Raw genomic sequence first — 27,109 nt, forward strand, 5'->3', positions numbered from 1 at the left:
GAAACAGTGATTCTATTTGGTGCTTATCCCTTGATATTGCATGTTGGATATTGGAATCCACGTTGGGGCAGAAATGTAGACGAAGGAACATCAGGTCAGTTGTGTTGGTTGAGCTTGCTGTCCTGGTGGGAGAGCGCATAAGCTAATCTCGGCTAAGGTGCTGCATGGTTTTGAGAATCAACGGGATGAGTACATGATGGAGATAACTACTTGCATGGTACTGAAAGCTTTCCATCCAGGAAAAAAAATCTTCCTTTACCAATTCATGAAAGAATTGTGTAAGTTGCATATGGGCAGGACAATATCAGTTTCATACAGTGTCATATCAACGGTGCTTAGCATAGTGCCTATCCTAATTCAGATTTCCAGTAAAGGTTGAATGGACAAACAAAAAATATATAGGGGACTAGTGCAATATTCTCATAAAAATCGGCTAAATGAGGACTGAGCCATCTCTCAGTTGCCAGGAAATACAGAAGTGAGTTACAGACATAACTATCGCTGCACAGATAAAGTAGTTTTGGAGGGCCAAGGGTGCTCCCCTGATGGGAATGCAAACCTGCATTCCCACTTAAGAACTGGAAAATCGAGATCATTATGATTTGCTATATCCATCAAGGCTTCCTACTCAGAAGAACACAGTTTTAAAAGGAATGCATTTATCCCATCTCGATTTTTGGTGTGCTTTTTTTTTTTTTCTTCCCTAAAGCATAACAAGCTTGTCAGAGTTTCCATGGTGAACGTAGGCACCATGGAAACTGATAGATTTAGCTACACAAGAAGAATAAATAAAGTAGGCAGGCATTTATTTCACTGTGCAATGACAACTTCTCTCCTGCCTGGAAGGGGAAGTGGCTTCTCATTTAACCTGCCTGTCCTTCACTCTTTGCCTCATGAAAACACGAGTTCCTCACTGCATCATTTTACTGACCTGTGCCCTGCATCATTTTACTGAGCTGCGCTGATTGGATTGTTCTTCTTGAGGCCCATTGGTCCCACTTTGGTTTCACTTTGGGGTAGATCTGTGTGTCACTGGCAACTGTTGGAAAACCATGTATGATGTGAAAGTTGTGAATGACAATCCACGGTGCACCGACATAGTCATGGCAAAATCGAATGGAAAATTCTTTGCAGTCTACTGTGATGAGACAATGTGTGAGAACAACTGGAGTCAAAACCCAGGTCCGTTCTATACTAATTAGACAGACAAGCCAACTCCCCGGAACCTCAGTTTCTCCATCTCTGACTGATTAAAATATATTCTCTTCCTACTTTATAAGATTGTTGTGAGGCTCAGAATAAGATAGTAGAAGAGAAAACCTTCTTCAATAGTCAAATTCTGTCTAGCAGGAGAGATTGACTAGCTACAGATATAATTATACGAATAAAGTAATCAAACTGTCAAAACTGATCATGCTATGCTCCTGTCCTTTGCCTCCAGCAGCTAGAGGTTCAGAACAAACCAGTCCCTCCCAGTAGCTGTGGAGTTTTGAGACCACCTGCTTTCACCTAACAGGGAGAAATGTCATCTTGAGAAATGAAGCTGTTCAACTTTTCCATGTATTTGAACATTTTCATTAATAAAATGTTAGAAAACTGTATAAGTAAAATGAAACTCTTTCTTAACTTTAAGTCCTAATGAATTGATCACCATTAGCAGACACCCCCTATAGATTTTTTTTATCACTAAAACATAGGCAAGAGAGCTGTCACTTGAAATCCAACATTTATATAAGTCTATTGAGTACTTCCTATTGGCCAGGCACTATGTGAAGGGGATACAGAGAAAGAAAGAAAGAAAGAAAGAAAGAAAGAAAGAAAGAAAGAAAGAAAGAAAGAAAGAAAGAAAGAAAGGAAGGAAAGGAAGGAAGGAAGGAAGGAAGGAAGGAAGGAAGGAAGGAAGGAAGAAAGAAAGAAAGAAAGAAAGAAAGAAAGAAAGAAAGAAAGAAAGAAAGAAAGACATGGTCCTTAAGTAGAACACCATCTTCTGGTGGAGATAGATAATAAAGGAACAATGATAGCACCCCACAAACTCAGAGAAGGAGCACTTAGTACCTGAGCAAGAGTAAGGAGGTGTAAAGATGTTCTGGAAGGGGTCGGGAATGGGCAATTAAGCTGAAGGATTTAGCCAGGGGAGAGTGGGTAGTAGAATGAGGCCGGCACTGTGTAAGGTGGCAGAAGGGCGCTGCAGGCAGAGATCGTGAGCAAAGCAGATGCACGGTATGTGGGCTACTGGAGGAATAAGAGCCCGAAGAAGCAGTGAGGGCTTCAGGAAGCCTCCATACCAAGGAACATCTCTTTTCTTTGGAAGGAAGTGATACGTGGGGTAGGGCACTGAAAGTGCATACCATTGTTGGATTTCCTTTTGAGAAATTGAGTTGGTGAGGGTTGAAAGGAGCCATTGCTGATGTAATAATGATACTAAGAAATAGCAGGGAAACGCACAGTGAACACTATCTTCTTAGGTCCTTTCAGTTCTAATATTGCATGACTATAAATGTGGGCTATAAAAAGAGCTGAAGAATAGAAACTATTTCCTTGAGACTTTGGAAGCACAGTCAGTACCATTGGTACATGCTTTGCCGGGTCAGAATAACCATATTAACCAGAAGCTGTCTTGCAATGTGCTCAGGCCATGTTTCAAAGATGAATATAAAAGCTCTGCACTCCTTTCTTCCTCCAAACTTCAGTGGCCTTGGGAACATTTCCCTGGGGATGCCAAGATGGTAGTCAACACTGCAGGGGACCAGCAAAGTAAAGGACAAGGATGGAGAACACGTGAGAATAGTTGGGAAGCCAGGATTTCCAGACACCTTAGCTGAGCTGAGGCTACCGGATCCCAAGTGAGGTGCCTACCACTTGGTTGGGAATTGAGTGGGAGTGAGTGCTGCTTGGAAGAGCTAACCCCTGAGGACTGCTAATGCTATGGCCCTGGAGGCCCATGACCAGTCCTTTCTGTTTAAGATGAACTTTATTTAAAGCTACACAATAATTACCCATTCCATAAACCACACATAACAATGTCAACAAACATCCAAACAAAATTCCCTAGCAATTCCATTTCCTCCACGGAATGATATCCACTGTTTGGATCCACTTTGAGATTCTAGCCTTTATGCCTATAGTTGCTTCATGGTTTTAACCATAGCATAAATGACATTTTAAAAAAGTTATCATTTTGTTATATGCACCCCATGTGGCTACATAGTTCTCCTGTTTTTAACAACTACATAATACTCTACTGAGTAAATAGATTCTAATCTACTAAACTAGTCTCTATTTTTGGTCACTCAGGTTGCTTTCATTAAAAAAAATAGCTGCATCTGTTTTAGGGAACCCATACCTCTTTTGGAAACATTTAATTGACTCCTTTTTAAAACTAAGATGCAAACATTTTCTTCACTTTTCTTTCTGAGGTTTGTAGGTAGACAAACTTGGGTCAAGAGGCTGTTTTCACTGTGCTAGCCGTTGGAACTACAAGGAGGGAACGAAGTCTGCAGAATCAGGAGAAGATGACAGGGAGAAAGGCCTAATGTGGCGAGTGTAATGCTCTCAGCTTCAGGGATTTCCACTTCTGAGTCCTTGGTAGGGTGACCAGCCACCTCAGTGTGCCTGGGACTGCAGAGTTTCCTTGAGGTGAAGGAGCTGAGAAGGGAATGAATCATTTATATAAACTAGCCCTGTGTCATAATGGTGACAATTCAGAGAAAGCCTGCTCATGCCCTGAAATGAGAAACCCTTATCCTATAGGTAGGAGCCAGAATAGATGCTAATCTCAGGTTATTGCTCTGCTCCCCCAAAAAACGATTCATACATTTATTCAATAAGTATGTATGAAACACCAAACACTGTTCTAGGCATAAGAGCCCTGGTCCTGTGGTGTTTCCATTACTCTATGTGTGTGTTGGTGAGAGAAGAGCAAAAATAAATGAAAACATATGAAATAAATGAGGATGGATATGATAAATACAACGGCAGAAATAAGAGGGATTGATGGAATAGAAATGTTGGGGGTGGGAGCCTGCTACTGGGTTGGTGATGGGGGAAGGTTACCTCTAAGAGCTGCATTGGAGGCAAATCAGTGATGAGAAGAGCCCGTCATGTGAACATCCACAGCAAGCCTTAGGGGCAGGAAGGAGCGGAATGTGGGAGGCATGAGTGGAAACCAGGTGGTCTTCCTGGAGGAACTTAGTAAAGGACTTTGTGAATCCAGTGCAAGGAAGGAATGCCGATCTGGAAGCAGTCTTAGCAACCACCCGGTCTAAGTTCCATGTCCACAAATGAAGATAGAGACGCTGCGGCCCACTGCCTTGACCACAGTCTCTTGGTTCCTAATCCAGGGCTCTTTCCAGCATGCCATGCCACGCTGCCATTCCTAGCCGCTTGGCTTGAGAACTTAATTTTCCCCCCTGGTACAAGTGGACTTGAATCAAAGAGATTCATTTATTTTAGGTGTGAGAACGACGGGAAATGGAATTGTTTGTGGATGGACACAAGGGCCAAAACACTGGCCTCAAGGTGGAAGAGAGGGGGCTTTGGGGTACAGATCAACCTCCGCCCGTGGGACCCCCAGTAATTCCGTTAAGAGATACTTTCAGAACACCGGGTTAGGACAAATTCTGCAATCTGCAGAAACTGAAAATGAAACTGGTCGGTAAAGCAGGCAGCTCCAACTGAACTTTCCACCCTTTCCTGAACTTGTGCCTGTTCAGACCTTGAGGGTGCTACAGGTTGCAAAAGTTCAAGGTTTGGTCACAAATAGCCCGAAGTTTAAAGGGCAAGAGAAAGCAGGCAGACGCAACTCCAGGTATGACAATAAAGAAAGGTGGAGGAAGCCGGGGGACAGGGAGCGATAGCAAATTTAGTGACCAACTAAGGTACAGGGCTGGAACTATCGGCCCTTCTTGCCCCTTCCTTTAACTCCCTGTCATCTCTCCCCTGGGTCGGTAACTCAACCACCCGGGGTTAAAAGTACTGCGATGTGAGCGGTGATTTTGGAAACTCAAAGAGTTAACCTATCAAAAACTAACACAGGGGAGGAGAGAAAGACCACACCCCGAGGGAGCGCGGAGCCAAGTCACAGGAGGAAAATCCTATTGGCATCGAGGAGGCAGGAAGCCCGCCCCTGGGCGCGGCCTGCAGGGGGCAGGCTGTCGCTCGGAAAAGCGGGGGGCAGTACGAGGCCTGACCAGGTGCGCCCGGCAGCAGCCCGCAAGTCGCAGGGACCGCTCGTCTCACCTCCGCCCGGTGCGCTCTCCTCGGTTCGCGAACCCCGCGCTGCGCTCCGCCGCTGACATGTGTGCCGCCCCGATGCCGTCCCTGGCGCACATCTTCCGAGGGACATTCATCCACTCCACCTGGACTAGCCCCATGGAGGTGCTGCGGGATCACCTCCTCGGCGTGAGCGACAGCGGCAAAGTAAGCGGGCGCGGGGTCTGGCGCACCCCGACGGGCGCGCGGACAGGTGGAAGGAATCTCGCGCGGTGCGCTGCGGAGCCGGCGTTTGCTCCGCGTGGAGCTGAGCCGCTGCTCCGGAGTTGAACTTGACTGTTTGACTCTTGGGGAAAGCCGGGAGAGCCGTGGCACTAGGTTCGTGGGCTGGCCTGGGAGTAACACGTTCCCAGATGCTGGGAGCTGTGGAGTACGCACTCCCACGATTGGTGAGACAGCCGTCCAGGCTGCAGTGGAAGGGGGAGCGAGGCTATGCCCTCGCGAATCTTAAGACATCATTAAGAAACCTGAACTTTGCTTCATTCATCTTTGTATCTCCGGCGCCTGGCCGAGTGCCTGGCACAGGCTAGGCGCTGCATAAATTTGATAGAATTTATTGTGGGAGAAATAACAGGAGGGGTCACTTGGTTAATGTTGGTTGGTCCTTTCAGCGCACAGAATAAGCGAAGAACTGATTTCATTCACTTGCTCGCTCAGCAGACAATATACCAATGATTCCAACTAGATACTTACAATACTAGAAAGGATAGTCTGAGAGAAATTATCCACGGCCCACCTGCCTCCCCATAGCCATTTGCATCAAAGCAAGCAATTCCATTTTAAGGCTCAAAATGTCTTCTATGAGTGTATCTTCTATACTTCTTTTTCCGAAATCGGGATTTCCACAAACGACCTAGGTAACTTGATGTCTAATATTTACTGTTCATACACACCTTGCTGGAGGTGGTCACGGCATCAGCAGTGGCTTGGCTAGTTTGATAACTGGAAGCCGTTCCATTTTTAGCAGAAAAAAAATAAAGACGAGGATGGGATATTTTGAGCTTTTTCCCAACTACCAGTCTGGTTAGCAAAAGTACACCTATTTGTGACTTGTCAGCTTGAAGATACTATTCCTGACTGAAGATGCTTCCCAGTCAGTGACAGTTTTGAATCGTGACTCTTATATTTGGGGATAAGTGAACCCTGTTTTCCTATGGTGCTTGAAACGTATTCTCTCTGTGCATATTCAGGGAGCCTGCTGCTGTGTTTCCAAGGTGATGGAACTCTCAGAGCTCCCCCAAATGGGGAGACTCCAGTAAACCCTGAGACTGTTTAATCATTGCCTTGTGTACTTGACCCTCAAGTTTGGGGGAACCCTTAGGCTTGGGGCGAGTCCCAAGAAGCAAAGGAACAGAGACCTCTAAGCCAGGGAGAGATTAGAGGAGCTTGCCTAATCACAAGGAGCTGTTCAACTCTTGGGTTTCCTTTTAAAAATTAATTTCCCATATCCAGAACTTTAATTGGTAAGATAGCAAGCAAGAGGGTGGGTTTGAAGACTGTCTTCAACTAGTGGAGAGGAGTCAGAAAGGGAAATAATTTATCTAAAAAAAATTACCTCTTCTGGGGGTTGTACAGAAGAAGGAAAGCGTTGAATCAGGGAGTTTATTCCCCACTAAGGAGCATCGTGAAGTTATAAATTTAGAAAAATGCTGTTCCCTCACAAGATAAAATTAACTAGGGATTGAATACAGAGGTGAGTTAATCAAGTGCCTTGTGAAACACCCTAATCAGTGAATTGGTAACTGCTGATTTCTCTTCTGGCTGCAAGGTAGTTGATTGTGGACTACGTGTAAGCGGAGAAAGTGCCACGTATATTTCAAGATTTGATTTCCCCCGTTTTGAAAGTGGGAGTGGTTTGCCTTTGTCATTTCTGGGATAATATTTATTCAAAATATGTCAAGGTTCTTATACTAAATTATCTTCCCGTAAAATAAATATGTGGAGTCATCGTGACGTTTACATTTTTACTGAGCTCCTAAAGCTGTTCGAAACCTTGGGATGATCAGAAACATCTAGGGGGTGTTGTTAAATGCTGGGTCCTGGGGGTCATCCTTAGAGAATGTGAATCTATAGGCCTGTGGACCCCAGGAAATGGCATTCCAGCAAAGATCCCAAGAGATTTGGAGGCAGGTAGTGGGTGGATTACATTTTGGGTAATCACTGTGTATAGGTTGTGTGATGGAGTCAGTTGTATGGGGTCTTGGGACCTAGTTCTTCATTTTGAGCTCATGTCCGGGGTTGCATGTGAGAGAGAGGCAACTGACTTCTTCCATCCTCCCTCTCCCTTTTAGACCTCATCCCTCATGTTGTGTAACTTCATTTAGACCCAGAGCATGATAATGACTAACTACTTGTAATTCATTAATTAAAGCTCATTCAAAATTAGGTTAATTTAAAAAATTCTCTAGTCAACCTTTTAGTATTGGGCATTTTGAATTCAGAGTTAGTTTTTCTACTTGAGTGGCACCTTTTTAAAAGAAAGACTCTAGCGTGTATAATTTATTTGCAGATATTCAATTAAATCTTGAGATGCTCTGTGCTCCGATATTACTAAATACCTGATTCTTCCCACATAGAACAGGATCAGGTTTGCTTTAAACTTGCCTAAAAGATGCCGTGGGTCTTTTAATGCACACTCAACCTGGAAGCAAGCATGAGGAAGAGAATCATTTTGGGGGTAATGTCCTGGGGTGGGAGGAGCAACTCCTATGGAGAAACTGAGACTTGGGGTTCAAGTTCGGTCTTCACCACTTACTTTCTCTGAGACCATGAGCGAGACACTTAACCTGTCTGAACCTCCGTTTCCTCATTTGTAGAATCAGATTTTCTTTTGCTAAGTATTAAGTGAGATAATATATGAAAATGCCTGGCACTTAGTGGATACCTAACACATACCATATTCATTTTGTCCCCTTCTTTCCCTCTGCTCCTAGTGGTGTCGTTTTTGAATGTTGTTGTGTCAGTGTTGGTGGGGTAAGGTCCAGAGCTGACAGCGAAGAAGGAATTCTTGAGACGTCTTTGGTGCAAAATGGTGGTTTTATTAAAGCACAGGGACAAGACCCTTGGGCAGAAAGAGCTGTTGCCTGCTGCTCCCTGCTGCTCCGAGGTTGTGAGGAGCAAGTGATTATATACCTTGGGGTTGGCAGAAGTAAAGATAAGGGAAGTTCCAAAAGGACTTTCATGTGCTAAAGAAGACTCAGGATCCTGGAAATAGTATTATAATCTGCCTGTCTCAAGTATTTGTCAATGGGCTGCAGGTTATAAGGACATTTAATTTTATCCACTCTTCCTTCTGCCTTTAGTTTCCCACATAACTAGTAAACCCTTAACCTCTTGCTCACTGTACCATTTTTTGCATATTTCTGCACGGTGGCATCTTGCAGACAATAAGTGGAGAAGAAAGCCACTATGTGGGGAGTGGAGAGGCCACCAGATCTCAGCTGCACAGCCTCACAGTTCATGTCATTGGCACATCCTATTGAGTATCCCATTGTGTCATTATTCCCACTTTCCAGATGGGGAAGTTGAGACTTGTCTTCAGCTAAGGTCATAATCCCAGGGTCCTGGGATTGAGCCCCACTCAGCAGGGAGTCCACTTCTCCCCCCCCCCCGGCACTCGTGCTCTCTCTCACGTGCTGTCTCTCTCACTCTCAATAAAATCTTTAAAAAAAAGAGGCAGTGTAGTGTTTCAGTTAAGATACAAATTTCTTTTGTACTTTCTTTTCTTGAGTATGGTTGATACACAATATTACATTAGTTTTAGGTAAGATATGGACTCTGAAGAATGCTTCTGTCACTTACTACCTATGTGAATTTGATGAAGTTACTTAACATTTCTATTTCCCAGTTTCCTAATGTATAAAATAGTGTAACCCACCTCACAGGGTTGTTGGGAGGCTAGAGTGAATTAGTAATTGTGAAGTGCATAGAATAATGCCTTGTACGTAGCACACACCCGATAAACGTCCATGGTTATCAGCAGTGGAGATGGAGTGAGGTGGACAGGATTGCTGGTGACTTAGGTCAAGTCAACTGGATTTGGTGATAGAGTTAGAAAGACATGTGTGACTGTCTGAAATTGTATGATGGGGTACCTATTTTCCCAGCTTCCTGGTGATGGAGGGTGACCAGGGATGACATTCTGACATGCAGAAAGTTGGCTCAGAGGCTTCTTGGAAATATATTTTTCTCCATAATAAATGTGGGAAGAGGAGGTCTTCCTTTTTTGGATGCTCTCATGTGAGGAGTGGAACTGCTCCTGCCATTGTTTGAGACCCTGAGGAAAAAAATTAAGAGAATCTCAGAGGCACTTACCTAGTCTGTCTTTGAACGTCATCAGATGGATCCGTGAGTAACATCACTGCATAGTTAGCTGTCCCTAGAACTGCCTGCTGCCCATTGCCCTCAAACTTCTGCATTTTAACGGAATATCTTTTTTGTCCACACCTCTGTTAATGGCAGCCCAAGGCACCTCTAATGATTACACTGCTTTTTTCAAAGAATCATATTATTTTTCAAAGGACTGCTCACTGCCTTTCCCTTTCCCATTTCTGTCTTCTCCTAATTGGCCCAAAATGTCAGTGTCTTTTCAGGCACCCCAACAGTAGTCAAGCCTGACCAGTTTACCTCTGGGTTTCTTTGTGTATACTATCCTCTCCATTGTCATTGACCTTGTCCAGCCTTTCATTGTCTCTGGCTAAATGAATAGAGGAGCTCCCTAGCTGTTTGTTCTCCCCCATTCTACTTTTGCCTCCTCATGCCTGACGGTTCCATTCATGGAGCATGGGTAGAATCACATATCTCCTCTTTTATACCTACCTGTGGCTCTCTGTGACCTTTAAGATCCCAATGCCCCTGATCGACATTCTAGGCATGACATGATTTGGCCCCAGCCTGCTTTTCTAATACTTCCTCCTGCTCCATCCTTCTCTCTGGCAAATGGGAGGAGGATTTCCATGACTGGTTCACAACCACGAGGTATCCATGAGCCGAGGGATGTCTATCCCTGCCAATTTCTCACTGTTTCCCAGCACATCGTGTTCTTTTTTGCCTCCTTTGTGGGTGCCAATCTCACACCCTGGAATAGTTCTCCTTTTTATATCCCCCTTTCCACTCCACCGCTGTCGAAATAAAATCTTGCTCTTCCTTCAAGGCGCCATTCTGATGCCGTCTTCTCCGAAGTTTCCCTGGCCATCATCCTTCAGGTGGAATAGTTTATCTTTCATTCTCCCATAAATGTTGGCATATATATTGAAACCAGTGTTTTTCTGGTGGTTAAGAGCATGGCTTCTGGAACCAGACTTATGTGGATTCGAATCCCAACGCTGCCTCTTACTTGCATGAATTCTCTAACATATCTGGGCCTTGGCAGCCTCATTTACAAAATGTGGACAGCAACCACACCCTGAAGGAATGGTAGGACAGATGAGATAGTGTTTGTAAAGCACTTGGCACATAGTGATTGCACAATAAATATTGGCCACTGCTCTTATTTTTCTTTCACTGAAGTGTATCATCTTTACCTTTCATCATGCTTAGCTTTATAGAACGTTCTCACACACTGGGCTGACGTGAAGTTCTTTGGCAACTGGGAGGTGAACTGGAGAGAAGGTGACATTTATTAAGTCATACTGTGTGTCAGACTGACAGTTTCTTTGTACATCAGCAGTCCTGAGATGAGACAGCATCCCGACTATCTTTTTCTTCCTCATCATCCCTGCCTTACAAATGAAGAGTGAGGCTCAGAGAGTTGTCTGTCTTGACTGCAGTCACAGCAAGTAAATGGCAAAGCCAAGATCCACATCCATGCCTGTCTGATTTCCAAGGTCTGTGCTCCAAGAGGAGTCCCTGCTGCGGCCTGTCACAAGGAGGGCTGAAACTCTACTGTACTTAGGGCCCCTCAAAATTGTCCTGTTATTTTAGTACAAATTAGGTGGTCAGTAAAGTGTGTTGAATGTGATGTGTAATACAAAGACATTCATGTGTGATGTGTGAAAAAAGACATTTCTAATTCCAGAGATATTTTTTTTCAAATTAAAGCATAGCTGACACACGGCGTCACGAGTTTCAGATGTACAACGGTGATTCCACAAGCCTGTATGCTGTGTTCACAAGTGTAGCTACCATCTGTCACCATACAACACTACTACAATACCATTGACTCTATTCCCTATGCTGTGCCTTTTATCCCCGTGAATTATTCTTTCCGTAACTGGAAGCCTGTATCTTCCTCCCCCCTTTTCCCGTTCTGCCCATCCCCTTCCTCTTGTCCTCTGGCAGCCATTAGCTCGTTCTCTATACTTATGTGTCTGTTTCTGCTTTCTGTTTGTTTATTCATTTGTTTCGTTTTTTAGGTTCCACATACAAGTGAAACCCTATGGTATTTGTCTTTCTCTGTCTGACTCATTTCACTTAACATAATAAATACCCTCTAGATACATCCATGTTGTCGCCAATGGCGAGATCTCATTCTTTTTTTAAGGCTGAGTAAGAGGCCATCGTATATTTATACCACATCTTCTTTATCCATTCATCTATCAATGGACACTTGGGTTGCTTCCATCTCTTGGCTATCATAAATAATGCTGCAGTAAACATTGGGATGCATATATCTTTTTCAAATTAGTGTTTTCATGTTCTTTGGGTAAATACCCAGTAGTAGAATTACCAGATCATATGGTATTTCTCTTTTAAGTTTTTTTGAGGAACCTCCATACTGTTTTCCAGAGCAACTGTACCAATTTACATTCCCACCAACAGTACACAAGGATTCCTTTTTCTCTATGTCCTTGCCAACACCTGTTATTTCTTGTCTTTTTGACTTAGCCATTCTGACAGGTTTAAGATGATATCCCAGAGAGATTTTTAAAAAGCATGATTGGACTTATTCTTTGAGGCTTTAGAGCAACACTGCTGGTTATAACCAGAGTTAGCTTCCCTTCTGGGTCTGTAACATTTCCTGTTTCTGGAATTTCTCAGCAATCATTTTCTAAGATTGAGCAATAAGATCTCCCGAAAGATCTTATCACATGCATGATTTTGACGTTGTTTCCTACTTTCTAATACCCTTTTCCTTTGTGAAGACATTTTTTAGTTAACTTTATTACATGAATTTATTAATGCTAAAGGATAAATCACATTAACTTTAAATTTAACTTCTAATTGAGATCCAGTTTTCAAAGCCTTTCAACTATTGTATTCGGTGCTTCTGCTTTTGAAATGCTGATGTTTGTCCCGGGAATTAGTTGCTCATGCACTATTACCTGAAACCATTTCATAGCAAGTACCCTTCAAGTCTTCTCTTCCCCTCTTGGACCTGCATGACTCCTGCTTCTAAGTCACAGTACTCTTTCTCTTCTCAGCCTGTTACCGGGCTTTTAAAAATTACTTTGACAGAATGAACCTTTCTCAGTAAAAACCTCACCTGAAAACCCAATTGTGTCGATCTCAATTTATCGACAAACTATAGATTCGTGAGTTAAAAAACATCTTTGAAGGCTAAAGCGATGATACAGTAACTCTTATTAAAAGTAAGTTCTTCTAGGCTTACGTAAAATGCTATAGAAATGTTAAAGGCCTAATGTTCTCCCATAACTTAAATGGACAGGACAAGTGTGTCATGTGATCATACTGCCCCCTTGCATGCACCCACAGCCTTATATACTCACACACAAAACACATTTCCGGAGGGCAATTCCGGAGGCCGCTCTCCCTGCTTGGGCTTTCTCTCTCGCTCGCTCTGGCAAATAAATAAATAAATAATCTCAAAAAATAAAATAAAGATCTAGTTTATTCTTTAAAATCTTTTATGGCTCCCCATTGCATAACTATGGGATGAAGCTAAGCCTGGCCTCGCTGAGTATTCGCCCAACTTGCCATATCGCTTATGCCTTTGTGATTTTGTTTACGCTCCTCTTTCACCTTCCATCTGCTGAATGAATACACCCTTCACGACGAATATAAGTGTCACTTCCTCAGTGGTACCATTGTTATCACGCCAGCCCACCTGTTCCCAGGCAGAGCTAAACTTTCTGTGCCCCACATTTTGCTTGGCGATTCTTCACAGCTCTCACTTTATCTCCCGAATACCCCCTATCACCTCACCTTAGGCAGGGGCTGTGACTTGATCACTTTTGTAGCCACAACTCTTAGCATACGGTAGGCACTGGGTTGAATATTTGTTAGATAAATAAATGGTGTTGGATTTTCTCACCACAAGATAACCAGGTTGGAAAAGTTCACTTTAGGAGCCAGTAAAATGTACAGCTAGCTAAAAATATCTTCCAAATAACCAATTGTTTGAATAAGAACTTGGGGTTTTTCTAATAGAGATGCTTGATACAACGTATTTGGCCACTGGGAGTTGTAATTAGTTTCGTGTCCTAGTGAATAATTAAGAACCTGGAAAAGTAGATTTTAATTGGAACTCTGAGACCTCATAAAATTCTCAAATGTCTTTAGCTTGGACTGTGTTAAGGATCTGGGATAATGTAGATTATAGGGGCCTGCTTATTCCCTTTGGTTTTATATTGTGGTTTGTTAAGTGTTCACTTCTTCATAAAATGGTAATTTCCTTAAAATATTGCTTGTAAATCGCCACTTACAATTTACAGCCCTGGAACATGGTAGGCCCTCCGTGAATAATAGCTCTTATTATCTACTCCTGTCCCTCCTAGTACCTAGTGCTTTAGCACAAATTGGCATTCGGTAAATGCTTCTGAATAAAAGAAAGGACAGAACGGACTGCTGTGCTCCGTATGCTATTCCTTTGGGAGCACAGAGGGAGCAGAGTTTTTTCTCCATACTATTTACCTAGAAGTTGTTTTCCTCCTGCCATGTGTAGAGCGGTCTCATGGAAGACTTAGCCCTTTTTTGAAGTATAAAACACAGAGAGAAGCCACACTAGGTCCTCGGCTCAGTGGGAGCACATTAGGTCCCCAGCTTCGAGGATCCCCTCCCCAAGATGCAGCCTGCCGTGGATTTACCAGTCCTGTTGAGTTCGTACGCTTGGAGCTCGTACCAACTGATCGCTGGTGAAGGAAGAGCAAAGACTTCAAGGGGTTGGAATAAAGTGATGAGCCAAAGAGATGCAGGTTTTGCCTTATTTGCGCTCAGAGTCAAAAATCACATGAGCATGGGAAAGTATATAATTTCCAAAAGAGAAAACTGCAGAGTGCCAGGGAGTGTGAAACCACAGGACTTGGCTTATTTTGAAGAGATGCTTCAAGAATGCAACCCTAAGAAAATGACATTGGAGTTGAGTTTTGAAGGTTAAATGGAAGTTAATTAGTCAGAGAAAGATAGAGGAAAGGCCTGTGCAGAGGGACTCAGTGGGGAGAAAGAACTGGGAACCTGTGTGGTGGAGGGTGGAGAAGGAGGGTTGGTGGAAATAGATGAGGCAGAGAGAGAAGTGTCAGGCTATTGTAGGCTTTTTCATTTATCCCCAGGGCAGTGCAATGGGAAACCAGTGAAGGATGTTAGGTAGAGGAAGATAGATCAGATTTGCATTTAAAAATGTATATATAAACAAGAACTGCAGAGTAACAGAGTAAAAATTGCAGGAAAACAGACTGGTCATTGCTAGAGGAGATGAGTTGCAAGGTCATTGCAGTGGACCAGGAAAGAGACACACAGATGGTGGTGGGGTTGGAGAGACATGGGCAGATCTGTGACACAAGAGGGAGGCAAAAATCAGTAAGATTTGGTGACTGGTTGGCTAGAGAGGGCTAGGGACAAGCTTCCCCTGGGTTGCAGGCTTATACAACTGGATGGATGTGTTGGCCATCACTGGTTGAGGGAACAGAAGGAGAGATCCACCCAGGGAAGGCAGACTCAGAGGTCTGTTACCGTCATGCTGAGTTGAGATGCCCTTGTGACATCCCTGTGGAGACGTCAGGTAGGTGCTGGCTTGCAGGTGTGAAGCTCAGAGCAGATATCTGAGTGGGAGATATAAAATGTGGAATAAGGGTTGAGAAGAGAACAGGAATATATTGACTCCAGTGGTTGAGTTTGGATTAAAAGAGAATGAGTAGGGTGAGAAAGGCAACCCAAGGGTCAGAGGATAACCACAGGAGGGTAATGTCATAGAAGGCAAAGTGGGGGACCACTTCAAGAAGGAGGGAATAGAGCAGATGGTAGATGTTACTGAAGGAATAATACTGGAAAAACGTACAGTGGATCTAGCAACCTGAGGTTATTGTTGACCTTAAGAAAACTTATTTTGGTAAAGAGAGGGGATGGCAATCCGCTTGATTTGGGTTTTGGAATGGGTGGAAGATAAGAAAATGCAGATGGTGAGCATAGACAACTCTTCTGAGATAATAAATGTGTAATATTTTTGTTTACCCTACAAGAAAAATAATATTCCTTTAATAGTAATAAAATACAAAAAAATTACATATGCTTTGTTCTCCAATTCTTAGGTTATGTGAGGACTTTTTATACAAATGTTTCACTTCCATAAGTTATGTAAGCATGCTGGTATTGCCCACTTGCAAATGTTTGCATGGATGCCAAGGCTTTGACAAATATGTGTGTGCCACAGCCTAGAAGGAACTGCAACCTGCTTAATAATCATTTTACTGTCTTATCTCAGAAATATAATGTAGGATCTCGGTGTCACTGGAAATCTTGGTGTTCAGTCAGTATTTTTGTTTTATAGTGCAGGATGCCAGGAGTGAAACTGTTCTCATCTTAGTAAGATCAGTTGGGAGAGGCATAATTTTTCCTTAGGTTTGAGATTTTTTTGAAATTAAAACAAAAATAAATAAATGGAACTAGGAAAGACCACAAAGCCAGATGTTCTCCTTATTTCGAAATGTATTTTGATTACAGGAAAGCATTTTTGGACTTTTGCTTTCTCTAAGGGAACTGAGAAAACCCCACCCCTTCCATCCTTCCTGGTGGATTACTTTGAAAAGAAGATTTAATCCAGCTGAGAAAAACAACTTATAAATGACTCATGTCAAGAAGGCGAACTGCAATCCTTACATGTATGAACACAAGCTTGTGTAATCATTCTGGTTTTCTTTCTCTGTCCAGACAATCAAGTAGAAGAAGGAGAAAAACAGGAAAACTTGTGCTAGAATAACGCCCGTTGAAATTAGAATAAGGAGAATTATACCTAGAAACCTAGAAAGGACTGGATGCTTCCAAAATGCCGAATCACTGGGCAGATGGAGTTAACAAGACAGTAAGAGGAGAGGATGTGGAAATGCAGTGAAGTGACAAATGGCAATAAAAACCCATGTCAGTTTACATTGAGTCCTGTCTTTGGAATTCCCCATCTTTTTGTCCATTTCCTGAATACTCTTACTTCTCATTCTCCCCTTTGCATACCTTACCCATCACCTCCTCCAAAAACAAGCAGATTTTTCTAGTCCTTGCTGATTTCTCCCTTCTCTGAGTTTTCTCAGCTCGGTCTGTAATGCCAATTTGGCCTTCACAAACATGCTGCCATGCATTGTTTTCAATTTCCTGTATGCGTATAAATTTTATTTCCTCAGCTAGAATATAAACTCTTTTTTTTTCAAGAATTTATTTATTTATTCGACAGAGAGAGAGACAGCCAGCGAGAGAGGGAACACAAGCAGGGGGAGTGGGAGAGGAAGAAGCAGGCTCCCAGAGGAGAAGCCTAATGTGGGTCGATCCCAGGACTCTGGGATCACGCCCTGAGCCGAAGGCAGGCGCTTAACCGCTGTGCCACCCAGGCGCCCCTAGAATATAAACTCTTGAAAGGTGAGGATTATTTCTTACACAGAGATCTGAATCCTTAGCAGTCTGATGGGTGTATCATGTGCATTTCAACAGTGTGCGCTGCCTTGGATTGTTATCATTTGAAATGCATTATGGGACATGACAAAAGGGAGGCCAAGAAGCATATTTTAAGCAACTTCCTGCCAAATCTTGGGATTTCTCCTCCCCAGCTCTGCATGCAGTGATTTGTTTGGCAGGCACCTGGTCACGGCTCTTGGCGTGCACAGGTGTGACTTTCACAGATGAACCCGGAAGGTATTTCTGATTTTATGGAGGTTTGTGACTGAATTCCAGAAGCCTCATGTTGGCCTGCTGGTCGGTATCACTTGACGAGCCCACGAGCCCACCTGGTTCGTCAGCACCCGCGCCTCAGTGCAATTTCTCATCCTTGGTATATATGCAGTAACTCTCATGGAACAGTTGGAAAACAATCCAAACTTGGCATTTTTAGAAAATGTTGGAATGTTCTTGAGAAAACTGATGAGCAAAGGAAGATATACTGCCATCAAAGTAGTTTCTTTTTACTAGTGGTGCTGCCGCCGTGGGCTCTAAGCTCATGTAGTAGATAGAATGTGCTCAGCAAATATTTGAGGGATGAATAAGCAAGAAAATGATTATTTCTAATAAAGGCAGAAGATTGTACAGCATTTCTGATGTATCAGCCACTGATCTGAGTCTTTGACATAGATTAACTCAATCCTTGCAACCACTCTGTGAATTGAGTTCCGGGATAGCTCCATTTTGCAGGTGAGAAAACTGAGTCATATAGCAGTTTAAGTGCTTTGTTCAAGGTCACATAGCCAGTAACTAGCAGAGTTAGGATTTAAATCCATATGGTCTAGTTCTAAAGTCTGTACTTGGAGCAGCTGTGGCAGAAGTGAAAAACTGCACTGTTGCTCAGCTCTTTGGGGATACATGGCAGCCCTCGCGTGTAGTCAGCAATTTCTGTGATAAAATTGCTTTTGGCTTTTTGTCTCACGAAAGAAAACTCCTAAGAGGTTCTGACAGTTTGTCGGTGCACCTTCTAAAGCGATTATGTGTCCTTTCCGAGAGCCACAATTTGCCCATCCTTAATCAGGTTTTCAACAGCACTGTTGTGTTGTTCCATGTTAGAGTTTTAGAACAAGTGAGCGGCGTGGCTTTGGCTTCAGGAGCGGTGGAAAGTTAACTAGCATCGGTTCGTGGCTCGTATCCATCTTCACACAGGAGAGGGATTTGTAAGGCCAGGAGCTGGGCTTGTTCTGAGTCTCTTCCAGTAGCTTCAGGATGGTCGTATGAAACCTAATGTCAGGTGTATTTAGAGCTACTATCAAGACAGCACAGGCAAACAAGGAGGGAGAGAGTATTAAGTCATGTGAAATAGTTGTCAGACCTAGGTTTGATCTTTTTAAATCTACTCTCTTGGCAATGGAGCCATGATTTGACTTAATTTAGTTGCTGTGAATGCATGCTGTCTGAATGGCCACCATGATTCTGTTGCACATTTATATCGACTTTGTAAGTAGGCTTTGCAAATCAAACCTTGAAATAAGTGTCCTGGTGGGACTTATTTGAAGAACTACCCCAAGTCACAGGTGGGAAGTCTTGGCAGAAACAACCCAACCTTTGCCTCTCTGCTCTCATTCGACGTTGTACCTGCACTCAGTCTGATTAACAAACAGTAAACATCGAGCAAGCAGGCTGGTGAGCTCACACTAGCGTTAGATATTGAAAAACAAAAACAAACAAAACAAAACGCACAACCACCCCCCAAAAAAAATCCAAACTAACAAAAAAAAAAAGAAATTGAAAAACATTCGTTTTTCCAGACAAACTGGGAAAATCTTTGTGATTAATGTGACAAATGAAAAACTGAAACAAAGATGTTTCTATTTCACCATATATGATAGAAAAAAAATAGAAATTTAGAAAAATGTAGCTTTGAGAGCAGGGAAGTGTGCCCTACATCTGCACCTCCAGGAGGAGGCAGTCTTTGTTACTTCTTACAGCTGTGTCCCATCCAGTGAGCAAATGGGATGAAGAGAGATGAATTGTAAATCAAACAAGCAGAAAGAAATACAAAGCTTTTTTCCCCGTTTAAACTTAGGGAATATGATGTCAAATACCGTTCTGTGGTTGCCATAAAAATACAACAGGGAAGTTGGATTAGACCCACAGGTTTGACTAGTGATGCTGCGTTCATGAAAACACGTAATTATCCCTGAGCTCTTGGAATGAACCGGTTGCAGTAGCTCGGGAGGGGGGAGGGGATTTGCACATATTAAAGATAGAATTCTCGTTAGCAAAAATGACTCTCCTAGAACTATATAAAGGATACAGCAAGAGGCAAGGAATATACAGAAAGCCTGAAAGATAAAGCTCATTTTTGTCCTCATCCAGTACAGATCTTTTTCAAACCTTAATAACTGGATTTTTGTGGACCTGTATTTTATATTAGTCTAGAAGTTAGGATACCTGAGCTGGAGAAGGGATTCTACTATTCAAAGGATCATGGGATCATGGGCTAGTCAGTATTCTTCATGTGTCTTATCTGTGAAGTGGGTATAGGAATGTGGTCCTCTAGAAAAAAAATTTTTTTTTCTTCTTTTGGGAACTAGGGACCTCCGGGGCTACCGTGCATTTTGTCTGAGCTTACTGCTCACTGCTCCTCTTTCAAACTAGAAAAAAGACCTTAATGCTTCCCCTGTGTCCTGCAAGTGCTACCTAAAAACACTACTTAAAAAGTCTTATGCAACATATAATTATTTTGTAGCTGGAGGGCCCTTTAGAGTATCTCACCCACCGTATTTATGCAGACGGGTAGCACTGATGTTAGTGAATGCTTACTTTATATCAGGCACTCTTTGGAGCATTTTCCTGGTGTTATCTAATGCTCACGCCCACTTTATGAGGAAGGTAGTAGTTTTATTCTCATTTTACGAAGGAGGAAACAAAGGTCTAGTGCGATTAAGTAATGAGTTGCTAATGTCAAACAGCTGATCTTGCACAGAGTTCACATTCACCTCTGTACAGATGACTCCAGTCTCTGTCTCCAGACCTGGCCACCCCCAGAGCTTCAGTCCTATGGCCACCCCTGTTGTTGGACATCTGTCTCTGCAAGTCCTGCTCCTCCACCCCATCTCTTCCCCCAACCCACAACCAACATCTCCTCCTGGCTTCTGTAGTTCTATTCTTCTGTCCTTGTTCTCTTGTTCAGAGAATTAGTATTTATATATATAGATCTCCTCAACCATTCCCCCCACATCCAGTGTACAGTCATGTTGGTGGGTCCTTCCTTAACGTTCTGCCCACGTCCTGCTACTGTCTATACTGGCCATTGCCTTCACCCAAATGAACCATTCAGATGGTTGCCTAAGGCTTCCTCCTGTTACTGAACTCTTCTCCCAACTTGCCTTACAATCATTGTTCCATCAATTTTCACATGTGACTCTTGTTAAAAAAAAATTCTACAGCATAAAGTCTGAACTCCTTACTGTGACATGTCAAGGTTCTTCAGAGTCTAGGCACTACATTATATTCATGTATTTATTCATCCAGGGTTATGAAACGCCACTCATGTGCTATAATGAGTAAAAACTTACATCTCCACCCTTGTGGAATTTGCCATTTAGTGATAAAGACAGATATAAATAAAACATTAATTATGAATACACACAAGATTTTGAAATTGCAACTGTAATCAAACAGTAGCTCAGGGGCGCCTGGGTAGCGCAGTTGTTAAGCTTTTGCCTTTGGCTCAGGGCGTGATCCCGGCGTTCCGGGATCGAGACCCACATCGGGCTCCTCCGCTGGGAGCCTGCTTCTTCCTCCCCCACTCCCCTGCTGTGTTCCCTCTCTCGCTGGCCGTCTCTCTGTCGCATAAATAAATTTTAAAAATCTTAAAAAAAAAAAACCAGTAGCTCAGACTTCCGTGATGTCTGTGATGTGTTGGCCACCATGCTAAACACTTTACGTCCATTATCTTATTTAGTTGTCATAAAGTGTTCGTAACTATTATCCCCACTTTATAGATGAGAGAACAGGCACAGAGAGTTTAAGTAACTTGCTGAAAATTCACACAATAGGAAAGGACTTAAGCAAGGCAGGCTGGTTCTAGATTTTGTCCATTTAGCCGCAATGTTTTATTTCCATAAAGAAGAGGTGCCTGGTGCTTTGAGAATCATTAATTGGGGGCAGGGATGAGGAATTTGAGGTAGTCAGGAAAGGTGTCCTAAGGAAAGACAGCTAAACTGAAATAAGAAAAATGTTATAGGATTGAGCAAAAGGAAAGTAAAGGTGTTTATGCAGAGGGAAGGTTTACGTAAAGGCCCAATGGTGGGGAGAGTAGGGTGCTTACAGAGCCTGAATGGGATCAGTGTGGTGGAGCAGAGGGAGCAAGGGAGGTGTGGACAAGACACTGGATTAGGCTGAAATTGGATTAGGCAACCACCCAGGGCCCTGTATATCATTTTAAAACTTTTCTTCATCTTAAATGCAGTGGGAAGCCATTGAGGTTTTAAGCAGAGGGTAAGAAAGAGATATGACAAAAGTTTCTGTGTTATATCCTGAATTGATAAGGTCTCATTCTCTACAACAGGAACCCTGGACAGGGACTAGGTTTGGGAATAAGATCGTGGATTCCATTTTGGACATGTTGACTTTGAAGTGCCTTGTGAGAAATACTAATGAGATATCAGGGAAGATGTCAAATATATGAATCTAGAGTTCGTAGAAGTCTGGGTTGGACCTTCAAGTTTGGGTGAACACCAAGGCACCATATTGAAAGAGATGGTTCCTTTATGTATGAAGAGTGGAAATGCTCAGAGCTTGTGTAACTGACCATTTGCAACTGCGAGATGAACTTGTTGAAGGGCTTCATTCCTGCTAAAGAGAACTTAAAGATCTCTTTGTGAGGTCTGCATTAATCTTTCTCAGCAGATTTGAATGTGGGGTAATAATCAGGCAGAGTGGGAGGAATTAATTTTAGATTGCTTGTCTACTTTCTACTTTTACAACAGATTACCATTGTATAATCATTTATCTTTAAGTGATAGGAACTAATTTTTGGCAATTGTGGTTTGGATCTATTAAAAGAGAAGTGAGGGGAAAAAAAAAAGAAAAAGGTTGTGTGAGCAGGCTTCTCAAGACTGCAACGTAACCTTAGTGTTCAGATCAAAATGGATTGTATTGGTTAACTATCGCTGTATCACAAATTGTCTCAAAATGGAGGGGCTTGAAACAACTATATTATCCTTACAGTTCCTTTGGGTCAGGGATTCAGGAGCAGTTTAACTGAGAGACTCAGGCTCAGGATCTCTCATGAGGCCTCAGTCAAGATGTTGGCCAGGACTGAAGGCGTGACCGAGGCTGAAGAATCCACTTCCAATGTTCAAGTTTATTTACATTCTATAAGCTGGTGTTTACAGTGGTTGGCAGCAATCCATGGTATTTCCCCACGAGAGCTTCTCCTAGGGCTGCTCTGGTAACCTCATGGCGTGACTGGAGGCTTCCCCCAGAATAACAATCCAAGAGTGAGAGAGCCCGGTGAACGCTAGAAGGCACATAGCGTCACACGTGCTTCATTCCTAGCACATCGCTAAGTTTGGCCCACTGTAAGGTTGGGGAAGGGAACTAGACTCCACCTTTTGAGGAGAGGGGCACTGAAGAATCTGTGGACGTATTTTTGAGCCACCACATGGATGTCTGGCATCTGAGTTGTGGAGGGAGCCTCCCCTCTCACCCTGTGTAGAAAGTCATCTCTGCTACAACAAACCGAACAGATGGTCAGTCAGCCTCTGCTTGGCACTTGCAGCTAGGAGAAGTTCCCTATGTTGTGAGTCAGTGAATTCCATTTATCCCACTTTTAATTGTTAGAAGTTTCTTCTATTCATGAAATTGAAAACTCTGTTGCGGAATATTCCATCATCGAAGCTGCTTTGGCTGCCCTGGAGGGGCACATGTATTTGATGGTGTGTCCATTATTTGCAACCATGGTAATCTTGACTTCTGTCTTCTTCAGAGAAAATACCGTCATTTCCACTTAGAATTTCCTCCATGTTTTGATTTCAGGGTTTTTCCACATTCTAGTCATCTTCTGGAAAACATCCCAACTCAGTTCATCCCTCCGTATTCTGTACCCCAGGCTAAGTTTAAAAGGACACGGACAAAAAAAGCAGTCCTCATTTGGCACGATAGGGCAGGACTGAAAAAAAAAAAAAAGACTGTGAAAACTGAAATCATGCAAAGTAATCTGAAGAATCAGTGAGAAGGGGCACTTGGGTGGCTTAGTCAGTTAAGCGTCTGACTCTTGATCTCAGCTCTCAGTTCTTGATCTCAGGGTTGTGAGTTCAAGCCCCATGTTGGGCCCAGCGTGGAGCCTGCTTAAAAAAAAGAAGAATCAATGAGACAATGATGATTATTGAGATCTTTAAAAACTTTTGTTAAAACATGAAAATTTTTCTTTCCAATCTGAATGCATGGGGAAATGAAAGAAAAAACAGTAAAACTACTATTCATTTAGTATACTTTAATGTAAAACATTAGAAATAGGAAATTACAGTGTTTTATTTCTTTATTAAAAAGCACTTGAAAAGAGTAGTTTGGACAGTGCTTACCTTTTTCTTCTCATTTTATAGTTTATTATACATAGTGAGCATCTTTTGTTTGCCTTGGCAAATTGTCATCCAGCTTCTGGATCAGCTTCCAAGATTTTATCTCTTGAACTCTCAGTGTCATGAAATTTCTCTGAGATACTTCTCTGAGAGTTTCTTTACTGGGCAGCTTTTGCTGGTATCACTTCTTCTCAGACACCTTCAATCACTGTTCTCCTTTATGTTGATAAGTCCACCTCTGCTAAGTTTCTTTGGCTATAGATCTAGAATTTTTCAAATGGTAACGATGTCAACATTCCCGTGGTTGGCTATTTCTGCTCTAACTCCGTTTATGTTAGATCCAAACTTCACTTCTTGAGCTATTGCTTTTCACTTCTCTGCTGTACTTTCATCTGTGTTAAGCAATTCACTCTTTCAATGATCTATTTTTGTAAAATGCCACATGGGTTTATTGCTGGGAGGCAAGGAGGCAACACAATTACATGCTTTGCTGTCTGTGTGTGAACTGAGTATCAGATGATAGACCATGGTAACTGCTATTTGAACCATGCTGTTGGGGAGTTGGTGTTTAACTAAACCATGTATCTGAAATTGATGTGTATCAGAACCATGCAAAGCAAGGGTTGTCTGTATTTCTATGCATTTAACCTTAGTTAGAGTCTGTTTTTATGGGCAATTATTCCACACTACTTATTTTGAGCTCATGGTCCTTGTGGTTATCCAGTCTCAAACATCTTTACCTTGTGCATTTGATTTTTCTTAAATATAAATGTCAGGGGCGCCTGGGTGGCTCAGTCGTTAAGTGTCTGCCTTCGACTCAGGGTGCAATCCTGGCATTCTGGGGTCGAGCCCCACATCAGGCTCCTCCGCTGGGAGCCTGCTTCTTCCTCTCCCACTCCCCCTGCTTGTGTTCCCTCTCTCGCTGGCTGTGTCTCTCTCTGTCAAATAAATAGATAAATAATCTTTAAAAATATATATATAAATGTCAGATTCTACTTACATTCTGGTTAAGCTTTCTCCTGTTAGTCTTAGCCTGTGGATGTCTTTGTAAAACTTGATTTTGCTATCTAGGGAATTAATTGTCCCTTCCAAATTGTTAACATTTTCACATCTAAGCTGTGAGTAAGAACACAGCTGGGGCAGAGCTCACTTGAGATCTCCAGACATGGAACCATTGTCATATTAATCAACCCTTTGAATAGGAATATATAACCAGATATGAATTCTCCAACTCTGTTGTCACCCAGTTGCCTCTTTCTTCCTTTCTTCCTTTCTTTCTTCCTTCCTTCCTTCCTTCCTTCCTTCCTTCCTTCCTTCCTTCCTTCCTTTCTTTCTTTTTAAGATTTTATTTATTTTTTTGATAGAGACAGTAAGAGAGGGAACACAAGCACGGAGAGTGTGAGAGTGTGAAAGGGAGAAGCAGGCTTCCCGCCGATCAGGGAGCCCGATGCGGGGCTCGATCCCAGGACCCTGGGATCATGACCTGAGCCAAAGGCAGATGCCTAATGGCTGAGCTACCCAGGCGCCCCACCCAGTTGCCTTTTTCAAGTTTGTCCAAGAAAGCTAACTGGTGCCTTTCTGAAATCAACTCATGCTATGTCAGCAGTTGTCTCCTGAAATATAACTCTGGTTACCATATCCAAAATTAACACTACTGATAATACCTTATGTTTACAAAGAGCTTTAACACTTTGTGGAGTGTTCTGTGTATCTCCATTTGAAAATATTTTGTCTTTATAGGGTTGAAAAATGTGGCACACGTTATTACCATGTTTTTTAGAACAGTAAGTCAGAAATGGTACAGGATTTGCCTGTTTTCACATAACTAAATAGCAAAATCTTGATTCTTAAATAAGTTTAGTGTTGTTGTTGTTTTTTAAGAGTTATTTGGGGGGGAGGGGCAGTGGGAGAGGGAGAGAGAGAATCTCAAGCAGAGTCCCCGCTGGGCATGGAGCCTCAATCTCACGACCCTGAGATCATGACCTGAACTGAAATCAAAAGTTGGCTACTTGACTGACTGAGCCTCCCAAGTGCCCCAATATTTTTTTAACCACGTCAAACTTCTCAGATGAGGTGTCTACAGATAACAAAGAAAGAGAGTTTCTGCCGGGTTTTTCCTTGGCTGATTTATTAGACTAGTCTTTTAATCCTTCCTCCTATAGAGTCTAGTATCAGTTTATTAGGAGTATTGGAACAAAGTACTACAAATAGTTGGTTTAAACAACAGAAATTTATTGTCTCTCAGTCTGGAAGCTGAAAATCTGAGATCAAAGTATCAGCAGAGTTGGTTCTTTCTAAGAGTTGTGAGGGAAGCATCTATTCCAGGCCTCTCTCCATGGCTTGTTGATGGCATCTTCTCCCTGTGTTTTTTCATATCAACTTCCCACATTTTCTTTTTTTATAAGGACACAAGTCCTATTGGATTCAGGCCCATCCTCATGACCTCATTTTAACTTGATTACCTCTGTGAAGACCTTATTTCCAAATACAGTCACATTCTGGGGTTTAGGACTTCAACATATGAATTTTAGGGAGACTCAACTCAACCTATAACAGGTCCCTAAGGCAGATTTCATGTTTTAAAAAAACAAAGGAGTAAGCTTGTGTGACCAGTAATTTTTGTGCATGCCTGCATTTTCTTATCAGTATTTATGTATCTGCTATAATCTGTTGAGTTCAACTTTGTGGACTATTGCTATCACCTTTCAGTTTTCGAAAGAGAAAATGAGTGCTTTTCCTAAATTCATGCTCAGATGTCCACTTGCTGAATTTGGTTTCTGAAGATATCTTTTGTGAGACAGCAACTGAAATTCTTGGGTTGTTTAATGATTTAATGATTCAAATGTGTTTTTTAACCTTGGTTTTGAGATTTGGGGTGAATTTGACTCAATGTTTGATGATAATTGTACCCCTATTCCAGAAATTGGTTAAGGCCTCAAAGGATTTTGAATTTAGGAAACAAATAAATTAGGGTGTAACAATTTGTATCCCAAAGCCATTCACAAACTATCAGGTGTATGTAGAGGTCGTCCAGCACATTACTGACTGCTTGAAAAAAAGAGACATATATGATATCACTTTATTTTTTTAAAAAGATTTATTTATTTATTTTAGAGAGAGAGAGAACAAATGGGGGAGGGACAGAGGGAGAGGGAGAGAGAGAGTCCTCAAGCAGACACCCCGCTGAGCACAGAGCTGAACGTAGGGCTCGATTCCTGGACCCTGAGGTCATGACCTCAGCCAAAACCAAGAGTCGAACACTTAACTGACTGAGCCACCCAGGCACCCCAGTATGACCTCACTTTAGATTGCTGGTTTAGGGTACTGTAAATATTAGATCTGTGTCATTCTGTTTTCCTACTGCCTCTACCCTGCTTGCAGTGTTTCTTGTTGGTGATTTGAGTGTTCCACAGATTATCGTTGTGAGCATTTTATATGATATGATTTTGATGTTAAAAAAATAACATTTTTTATGAGCAGAGAATTAGTTTGTG

General features: G+C 42.4%; 1 protein-coding gene across 2 annotated transcripts in view; it reads left to right on the plus strand.

Annotated features, from left to right (window-relative positions):
- GDA (guanine deaminase) overlaps positions 1-27,109 on the plus strand; it is an 84,848-nt gene that overhangs the window by 10,797 nt on the left and 46,942 nt on the right. The window contains exon 1 of one of the 2 annotated variants that reach the window (XM_002914743.4): positions 5,087-5,418. The exons of the other annotated variant lie outside the window; for it this stretch is intronic. Within the exon in view, the coding sequence (XP_002914789.1) occupies positions 5,296-5,418 (123 nt within the window). The 5' untranslated portion in view covers positions 5,087-5,295. Of the gene's footprint in view, positions 1-5,086; positions 5,419-27,109 lie in introns of those variants that run through there. 2 annotated transcript variants of the gene reach the window in all.

This window comes from Ailuropoda melanoleuca, chromosome 17 (genome assembly GCF_002007445.2).
Source record: "Ailuropoda melanoleuca isolate Jingjing chromosome 17, ASM200744v2, whole genome shotgun sequence".
Classification (NCBI taxonomy): Eukaryota; Metazoa; Chordata; class Mammalia; order Carnivora; family Ursidae; genus Ailuropoda; species Ailuropoda melanoleuca.